Genomic DNA, 9,883 nt, shown 5'->3' on the forward strand with positions numbered 1-9,883 from the left:
CAACATGGCCCAGATGATCAAAAGAGTTATTATTGTCCTGCTGTACTCAGCATTAGTGCAGCTTTACCTTGTGTGGCTCAGAACCACACACAATTCAATTTAAGAAGGGTATTTGGGTCCTTGAATACATCTAGAGAAGGGCAACAAAACTGATGAAAAGGCTGCAACAAATGTCCAGTGAGGAGCAGCTGAAGACTGGGTTTATCGCCAGGAAGGTGGTGGAGTCACCGTCCTTGGAACTGTTCAAGAAAAGACTGGATGAGGCTCTCCAGGGATGGTGACTCTACCACCTCCCTGGGCAGCCCATTCTAATGGCAAATCACTCTCTCTGTGAAGAACTTCCTCCTAACATCCAGCCTATACCTCCCCTGGCACAGCTTGAGACTGTGTCCCCTTGTTCTGTTCCTGGTTGCCTGGGAGAAGAGACTGACCCTTGCCTGGCTATGACCTCCCTTCAGGTAGTTGTAGAGAGGAATGAGGTCTCTGTTCAGCCTCCTCCAGGCTGAACAACCCCAGCTCCCTCAGTCACACCTTGTAGGCCAGGTGCTCCAAGCTCTTCATGAGCCCTGTTGACCTTCTCTAAGCATGGTCCAGGACCTCAGTCTTCCTCTAATAAGGGACCCAGGACTGAACACAGTTCTTGAAGTGTGGCCTTTCCAGTGCTGCATATAGGGGGATGATCACCTCCCTGCTCTTGCTGGTCATATGTTTCTAATACAAGCTAGAATGCCATTGGCTTTCTTGGCCACTCGTGCACACTGCTGTTAAGTCAAGGATCAAATAGTACCCCCAGGTCCCTCTCCAAGTTTCAGCTTTCCAACCACATATCCCCAAGTCTGTAGCTTACCATGGGGTAGATGTGACCCAAATGTGGGACCTGGCAGTTGGCCTTGTTGAACTTGGTTGTAGGTCCTTTCTACCTGAAAATACTCTACTCCTACTCTACTCAGAATGCTTCCCTGACTACTCTCACTTTGCAGTCTTGAAGTCTTGGCTTTCAGCTACCCCAAGGCCAATCAGAGATGTGTCGTAGTGGTTGGATGAGTACTAGAGATGTTTAGAATGCCTGTATCTGTCAAAGCTCATGTTCAAATAGTTGTTTGGTTATTACTGATGCTTGTTTAGGATGTAAAAACTTTAGGGGTGCACCTTAAATACATAGAAACGTACTTTAATTTTAAACAGAGTTGGTTCCGAGCAAAAATGCAACAAAGAAGATTTCTAAGAGATTATCAAAGGATCATTCAGTTGCAGCGTGCGATTCGAGGCTGGCTGCGGCGCAGAGATGAGGCAGCAGCCATAATCCAGCGAAACATACGCAGATTCCTTGTCCACAGGCGCAGGAAAAGATTTGCAGTTGGAATAATTAAATTTCAGGTACGTGCCTCCTGTAAGAAATCTACAATTTGACCCAAAAATTAGTATGTTTTGAATTTATTTTTTGTTTTTCCCCTCTTGGGCTTTTGGGAAGAGGAAAGATGTTTGTTTTGGTTGGGACATTTCTCAGATAAACTGCAGTCTAAGTCACCTTCAGTTTAGACACTAAAGCTAAATACAAACAGATCAATAAGTAGTTAAGCAAGTGCTGGTTGAGGTGACTGAGGGGGGATACACTTGTGCTATGGAGACAGATTGAGAGAATTGGTGTTGTTCAGTCTGGAGAAGGCTGCAAGGACACCTTATTGTGGCCTTCGAATGTCTGGAGTGGGCTAAAAGAATGCTGGTGAGGGGCTTTTTAGGGTGTCAGGTAGTGGTAGGACTAGGGGAGAATGGAGCAAAACTAGAAGTGGGTAGATTGGGTTGGGTTTGGGTGTTACCCACCCCCCCACACATTGGAAATCACCCAGACTAGACTCAGCCAGCTCTGGAAATTGAATGAAGCTTATTATTTACAGCTTATCACAATATACAAGCAGATATTTGCAGTATATACAGTTATAGACAGAAATATACAAGGTAAAAGGTGATACAGAAACACAACAGCCCTCCCAGAAACCTGAGTCGCCAGGAGGGGCCCCCCAACCGCTCCTTCACCTTCCCCCTGCCCCTCTCAACCTTACCCCAGTCCCAAGGAAGAATGGAGGTTCGGCCAGGGGGGTTAGGAGGCAAAGTGGATTAGTCAGAGAAACGGAGGGTGAAGTTAGGGAGAGAGAGATGCAGCTCGGAGCTCCCCAGCAGGAGAAGTGCCTTATCTATGTTTTGATTCTTGTTCTTATACATCTCAGCAAGCCTATGAGTGAAGTAGACATCACCATTGTTTTTCTTTCACAGCCTGTAATCTAGTCCTCCTCACCAAAACACTCTAGCTAGCTTCATACTAGCACAGTTAGGAAGCTCTTCACCATGAGGGTGGTGAAACGCTGGAACAGGTTGCTCAGGGAGGTGCTGGAAGCCTCAACCTTGGAAGTTTTTTAAGGCCAGGCTGGTTGTGGCTCTGAGCAACCTGATCTAGTGTGAGGTGCCCCTGCTGCGTGGTAGGGAGGATTGGAACTGGATGATCTTTGAGGTCCTTTCCAACCCTGACAATTCTGTGATATATATGCATGTTTGTTTTGGTCTTCTGTCTAGAAAATGTAGTATTTGGAAGATTAAACACTGAGTGATGATTACTTAAAAATGAATAATAAATGCTTTATCAGACTTGTAAAAATGATTTGCAAAAGTAATGGAAGTTCTCCTGTTAACAGCTCTCTTCTCTTTGTGAAATTCTTTTTCTGTAGGCATTGTGGAGAGGATATTCTTGGAGGAAGAGTAATGACACAGCAAAAACGAAAGCTATAAGACATAGTTTACAAAAGGCTAATGAAAACAGCAGAGAAGAAAACAAATTGGGCAACAGAACTGCAACTGCTATTGACTACCTTCTCAAATACAAAGATTTCTCTTATATTCTTGCAGCATTGAAGCATCTAGGTCAGTATTTTATTATAGCTGACATGATAGAAACATTATTGTGAACTCTTCTCTAGTTTCTTTTTTCTGTATGATTGAGAAATTTGAATGTGTTAGGGTATAATGGAGGGCTTCTTCCAGACTAAAATTAGGTTATTGATTTGAAAGCAGTATTAAAATGGTTGTGTAGAAAAAGGAAATCTTATAGGATGGCTTAGATTTCCTGGCACTCCTAGTAATAATGTGCCTTGCATAAGTCAATTATAATTAGCATTAGTGTAGTCATCTCCGTGGATAGTTTTGGCTACTTAATTTTTAATCTAGAGTATTAAAACTGTTGACTTAGAAATACTCTTTTAAATCAGTGGTGGCAGGTTTTACTTCTTTGCACTTGCAAACCAGGGTTTTCTCTTGTATTTTAGTTCAATTGCTTGAGCTTCAAAGTGTTTATTTACTTACTTTCATCGTTATAGAGGTGGCTACCAGGCTGTCTCCACTCTGCTGTGCAAATATGGCCCAGAGCAGAGCGATCTACTCTATTTTCAGTCTGATTCGAAGCTGCAACCGGAGTGTTCCATGCATGGATGTGATCAGATATTCAGTTCAGGTTCTCCTTAATGTTTCAAAGGTAACTTTAATATTTTCCTTTGCTACTTAATAAGCTGTGGGTTACGTATGACTTAATGATCCACAAAATTTGAGGACAAATTTGAAATAGCTTTTAAAAAAACCCAAAACAACAACAAAATCAAAACTGTTTCTGAATTTTAACTGCCTTGGTATGGACCCAACCAGTAGCTGAGCTGACCCAGGCAGCCACTCACACAACTGACCCCTCACCTCTCAGTGAGATGGGAAGGGAAAAGACAAAAGCTTGTAGGCTGAGATAAAGAATGTTTGACAGAACAGCACAAGAGAAGTAGTAAATAAGAATAATAATATCACCAATGAAACAAACAGTGCATAAAGTGATGCAAAGTGCAGTATTGACAGTGGTGGCCCGGCCTGACTGTCCACCTGGTCCTGCCCCACTGTGTCACCTTTTCATAGCTGCCTTATATAGCAGGCACAACATTTAATGTAGAATCAAATAGCCATTTTCCATCCTATAGACACCTACATTCAAATTCTTAGATTTTTGGTTTAGGGGAAAAAAATTAACATTTAGGCTAAACTTACTTATAAACATATCTAACGTTATTCTAATTTAATTTTCTATTCAACTGTACATGAAAATGGATTTTGCTTTTTCTTCTAACCTGAAAGGTTCTAAAGATGTGTCTATATAACCCGTCTTGTCTATTTCATGTGTAACAGTGTGAAAAAACCACTCAAGCAGTTTATGAAGTGGAACATTCTATAGATACATTGCTAGACTTACTGCAAATATACAGAGAAAAAGCAGGGGACAAAATTTCAGAGAAAGGAGGAAGCATATTCACAAAAACCTGTTGCTTGTTGGCCATCCTTTCAAAAGACTCAAAAAGAGCTTTGGTAAGACTTTAATGGGTTTTATGTAATGTGATACAATGTTCTTTTCTTCCATGTGTTGGGATGTTTCTAATGAATTTTGGTTACTCTCCCTGTCTACCATACGTAATATGGCTGTAACATGAATTATGACTAAATTCTGGGTTTGTTTTAAATGTGTTTCCAAGATGGTGGAAACAGGCATTATTTTGTGCTTTGTATACCCTGGTTCCTAGAGCTATTCAGTAACATACTGAGATTCTGATCCTGCAAGCTTTGCAAGATGGTGATATTGCAATCCCTACTTTCCATAGGATTTTCTTAGCATTAGATACAGTTAAGTTGCCACTTCATTAACTTGTATTCCATTTCTGAAAGTTTATGATTGCTCTTCTGGTAAAGTTAAGAGCTTTGTCATTAACAACTGGCAATACATAACGATTCTGTGTTGTTGTACACTATTGTAACAGAAACAGATTGTTTCTGGAACAGAATCATAGAGTCACAAAGCGTCAGGGGCTGGAAAGGATCTCTAAAGATCATCCAGTCCAATTCCCCTACCAGAGCAGATCACCTATACCAGATCACACAGGAATGCATCTAGGCAGGTAACGAATATCTCCAGACAGGGAGACTCCACAACCCCCCGGGCAGCCTTTTACAGTGTTCCGTCACCCTCACAGGGAAAAAAAAGTCCTTCATGTGTTTCTGTGGAACTTCCTTTGTCTCAGCTTCCACCCATTTCCCCTGGTCCTTGAGCATCACTGAGCAGACCCTGGCTCCATCCTCCTGGCACTTTATGTATTTATAAACATTAATGAGGTCTCCCCTTAATTTCCTTCTCTCCAAGCTAAAGAACCCTAGATACCTCAGTCTCTTCTCATAAGGAAGATGTTCCACTCCATCATTTTCATGTCTCTGCACTGGACTCTCTCAAGCAGCTCCCTGAGGTCCGTCTTGAACTGCAGACCCCAGAACTGGACACAATATTCCAAAAATAGAGGAGAATGTCTCTTGACCTACTAACCACAGCCCTTCTAACACACTTCAGAGTGGCATTGGCCTTTTTGGCCACTAGAGCGCATTTCTTTGTTGATGCCTATTGCTACAATCCCTGATAAAGGTTACTAGGGCAGTCTGGGTTCTCTGCTACAAATTCATTACCCATTTATCCATCAGATACAAGCACAAGTTATCCACCCGCCTCTCACAATCTCATTATTCTTTCATAGTTACCAGGATGGGTACAAACACCTAATTTATCTTTGTACCAATCACTGAAGGCATATGTTAATGACAGGTGAAAATTGTTTGTAATGCAAAGTGAGTCAAATCTCACTTGTGAGATCTCAGGAGATTCAACCTCTGAAATCACACTTCAGTGAAGTGTTTTGAAAGCATTAGATCCCTGACTCGTAAGTGTGCTGTCTTTAAAATGGTTTTGCTATCTTTGTGGGCAGGAGTTCAGCTGTAATTAGAAACATTCATTTTTCCTTGGATAAAACACTTCTTGATTTAAGTCTCTTGGATGTGCAGTCTCAGCTGTGTACCGTTTTCACCTTTCCTCAGGCAATCCGAAGCATGCCGAGAGCTGTTACTTGCCTGCAAAGCATATATAAGCTTACAGCTCGTAAGCACAAAGCAGATGCAGAGAGAGCCCTCGTGAAGCAGAGGACAAACAGTTTAAGTGGGCTCTCCTTCATTCCAGTAACTCCTCTAAGAATAAAATTAGTTTCAAGGTAAGAGCTTTAAAATTAGTCTTTTTTTTCCCCTTCTGGCAGTATATTTTAATGACAAACTACTACTATTTCCACAGAATTAAACCAGACTGGGTTTTAAGGAAAGATAACATGCAAGAAATTGTGGATCCTCTGCAAGCAATTCTGATGGTGATGGACACACTTGGTATTGCTTACTACTGATATCTACAAAATGTATCTGGAAATGTATTTGTATAGCAAGTAGGTAGTAGGCAGCTAAATGGCTTTAAAATAAAGCAGAGAAGTGTCAAGCTACCCTTGGAAATGTTTTTTTAAATTGCAGTTAACATTCCTGAAACTGGTATTGTATATAGCTGTGGAAATCCTGTTTTGTACTACTACACAAAGTGATTGTACAATAAAATCCTGGAAGTCTCACCAGTGCAGTGATGTATTGCTCCTGTGCCACTGCGAGTTCTGTAAATGGTTTGGTATTCCCCACTCCCAATAAATACTGTGTAATACTTCTAAAAATGGTTGGTTGTGGGACAGTTACAGGGACTGGTCTGATCTGGAGAGACACAGGTAGGAAGAGAGGCATAGTCTGCCTTTCCAAACTGGCTGCTGTTTCTTGGGAGTTGGAGTTTACATTTTAGTAATGTTTTGAGGGGGTTTGTGTGACTGCTGGGAAAACTTTTTGCTGCTCTTTTTATTTATATGTAATTTGCAAGATGGTGTAAGTGTGAGTCTGGACATTCTGACCTGGCACTTAGAGGAAGGTCATTTGAGAGAACCATATAGAAGGGTTTGGGTTGGAAGGTCATCTAATCTAACCTCCCCTGCAGTCAGCAGGGATATCCTCAACTGGATCAGGTTGCCCAGAGCCCTGTTGAGCCTCACCTTTACTTCCAGGAGTGAGGCCTCAACCACCTCCCTAGGTGACCTGTTCCAGTGTTCCACCGTCCTCATGTTGAAGAACTTGTTCCTAACATCCACTCTAAATCTGCTCTTCATTTTGAAGCCATTGCCCTCATGCTGTCACAACAGGCCCTTGTAAGCAGTCTGCAAAGGGTTAACCCTCCTGGGAAAGAATCTCTAACTCCTCCCCGGGGATGAGCCTTAACCTTACTCCAGATGTAGTGGTTAGCCCACTCCCACTTGCTGTCTAGCCTCATATAAAAACAGAGGGACTTCCTGTTTTGTCCTCTCTTGCCCTGCATCCCTGCCTGACAGCACCACCCTCCTGTTCCTGCTGCTCTTTGTTTTACCATCTGGCCATCAGTCCACAAGGTAGCCAAAAGCACATTGCCATCAATCTGGTTGTGTTTACATATCTTCTATCTTGATTTCCCTTCCCTTCTTTGTAAGTCCCCTACCTCAAATACCTTTTATTTATTGTTAGTTCTCTCTTTTAATTTACAAATCAAAGTGAGATTATTTATTTGGGTGTGTTTTACCTTTTCCTCTCTATATCTAATTCCTTTTCTTTGAAAAAAAGAAGGAAGAGAGAAAGGCATCCTATAAATTGTTATTGGTTCTATTCACTATATTTGAGTCTCTGAGAAATTTAAACTAGAATTGAGACACAGCCTCTCTCCACCCTTCTTCTGGGACCCCTTCATGTACTTGGAAGGTTTCTATTGGGTCTCCCTGTGCCTTTTTCTTATCAAGTGAGCAGTACACACAAATCTACATCTTATCTGGCTGCATAGCTGATCTTCATCACAGCATCTTCCTTAAAGTCTGTCAGTTCTGTGCCTTAGAACTGCATTTTACTAGAAAGGAGAATAAAAAATATGACATTGTGCTGTGATGAAGAGATGGCGAGCAGCTTGATGCAAGCTAAGTTCCGTTTATTGTACTTTCAGCACTTGGTTATATACTCTTAACGAACAAGCTAAAGATTGTGTCAAATCCTAATTGGTCATCAAGACAGACCTCAGTACCTTAGCAACCAGATAAGCAAGGATTAACAAAAACCACAAGTTCCTGCTTTACATTGTTTCATCTGTTGCACCATCCTCTAGAATCATAGAATCAACCAAGCTGGAAGAGACCTCCAAGATCATCCAGTCCAACTTAGCACCCAGCCCTAGCCAATCAACTAGACCGTGGCACTAAGTGCCTCATCCAGTCTGTTCTTGAACACCCCCAGGGATGGTGCCTCCACCATCTCCCTGGCAGCCCATTCCAATGGCAAATCACTCCTTCTGTCAAGAACTTCCTCCTAACATCCATCTATACTTCCCCCAGCATAGCTTGAGACTGCTCTATTGCTGGTTGCCTGGGAGAAGAGACCAACCCCTACCTGGCTACAGCCTCCCTTCAGGTAGTTGTATACAGCAAACTCTAAGGTCATTTCAACCCTCTATTTTACTTAACTCTGTACTTTTCCACTTACACATTCTGAACCCATGGCTTATGTTCCAGTGTATCAAGATCAAGGAGCTGTACAGCACTAAAAGTCCTACCATTCCCAACAACATTGCACTTTCTCAGCCCAAGGACAGAGCATGTGTGGTGAAGGGTTGCAAAGCCCTCATTTGGACAGAATTGTGGCCCAAGGTCCATCAATCGTGGGGTCAAAAGTCCACGGCACCAGCCAAGGGAACTGACTAAGCCGCCGTCCCAGCCACTGTTCCTAGCTGTGGGAAGATTTCTTCCCCAGCGGGGCATAAGCTGTAAACATGAGACTTTGTTATGGGAAAAGGACCTTGAGTTGGGAGGCACCATGAGCACCCTACGCACACCTGCTGAGGGCTGACCCTGCCAGCCTCCTGGGGTGGAACTACAGGTTGTTTTATGAGAAGTAACCTATCTGTGCCTTACACATAACTTTAAGCCAATCTGTATTGTCCACTTGTGCCAGCCCTAGTCTGGCTGGATACACCTCCTCTGAACAGTATATAAGACTGCATTACTTTAATAAAAGCGCTCTGCACTTGCACTGTGCTGATGCATCACACTCTGCACACACACGACGTGACACAGCATTTGCACTCACTTTCGCACCGCATCAGACGGCACTGATCGAACTGATCGCACTCGTCAGTGCCCCAATCCGCGCCTCGCCAGCCTCCGGACCACCAACGCCCAGCTTGGCTGGTACCCGCGGAAGCCCAAACAGCACGCTCCAATAAACTCTGAATTGTTCCAATCCACGATACTTGGGACTTTCAAACTGACTCCGGACAGTGAGTAACTGAGGAACTCAATCTAAGCCAGAATAATCTCTCAAAAGCCTACCAGTGGCACTTTCTGCCACAGACTCTCTTCCTAAATCCTTTTCAAATCTTTGCTAATTTGTTGTGCATAGCCATTCTGTAAAAATAATCTCACAACCGCATGCAAAGAACTTACGTGGGGTAGTTACAAATAAGTTTGGGGAAGGGGGATTCCTAGCATATATATAATATTAAATCATTTAAACTCTTTAAAAATCAGCCTCGTATTTCATTCCCCGAAACCCAGACAAACTCCTCCGTGACAGCATGGTGTTAAATAAACTGGTAGCCATTAGCCAGTAAAGTGAGAACATATTGTAAATGTCCTTTTATTTAAAAAAAAAGAGGGGGAGTGGAGGGGAGAGAGGAGACAAAAAGGACTGAAAAAGGATAGCTGTATATAACAAAATTTGGCAGACAGCTAATAGCAGTGGCTATGCTCTTAATGTGAGAGCTTCCAGAATAAGTAACAGAATCATAGAATGGCTGAAATTGGAAGCGATCTTAGAGATCATCTACTCCAACTGCCCTGCCATATGCAAGGACTTCTCGCAACTGGACTTCAATTATACAAGACCTCATCCAGGTTGGCTTTGA

General features: G+C 42.6%; 1 protein-coding gene across 1 annotated transcript in view; it reads left to right on the forward strand.

The window, feature by feature from the left end:
- ASPM (assembly factor for spindle microtubules) overlaps positions 1-6,500 on the forward strand; it is a 28,668-nt gene extending 22,168 nt beyond the window's left edge. Inside the window, 6 exon segments of the mRNA XM_064147141.1 lie at positions 1,186-1,377; positions 2,721-2,913; positions 3,366-3,520; positions 4,210-4,386; positions 5,932-6,101; positions 6,179-6,500. Coding sequence (XP_064003211.1) covers positions 1,186-1,377; positions 2,721-2,913; positions 3,366-3,520; positions 4,210-4,386; positions 5,932-6,101; positions 6,179-6,284 — 993 coding nt within the window. The 3' untranslated portion in view covers positions 6,285-6,500.
- Positions 6,501-9,883: the final 3,383 nt, after the last annotated feature.

Source organism: Pogoniulus pusillus, chromosome 8, assembly GCF_015220805.1.
Source record: "Pogoniulus pusillus isolate bPogPus1 chromosome 8, bPogPus1.pri, whole genome shotgun sequence".
Lineage (NCBI taxonomy): Eukaryota > Metazoa > Chordata > Aves > Piciformes > Lybiidae > Pogoniulus > Pogoniulus pusillus.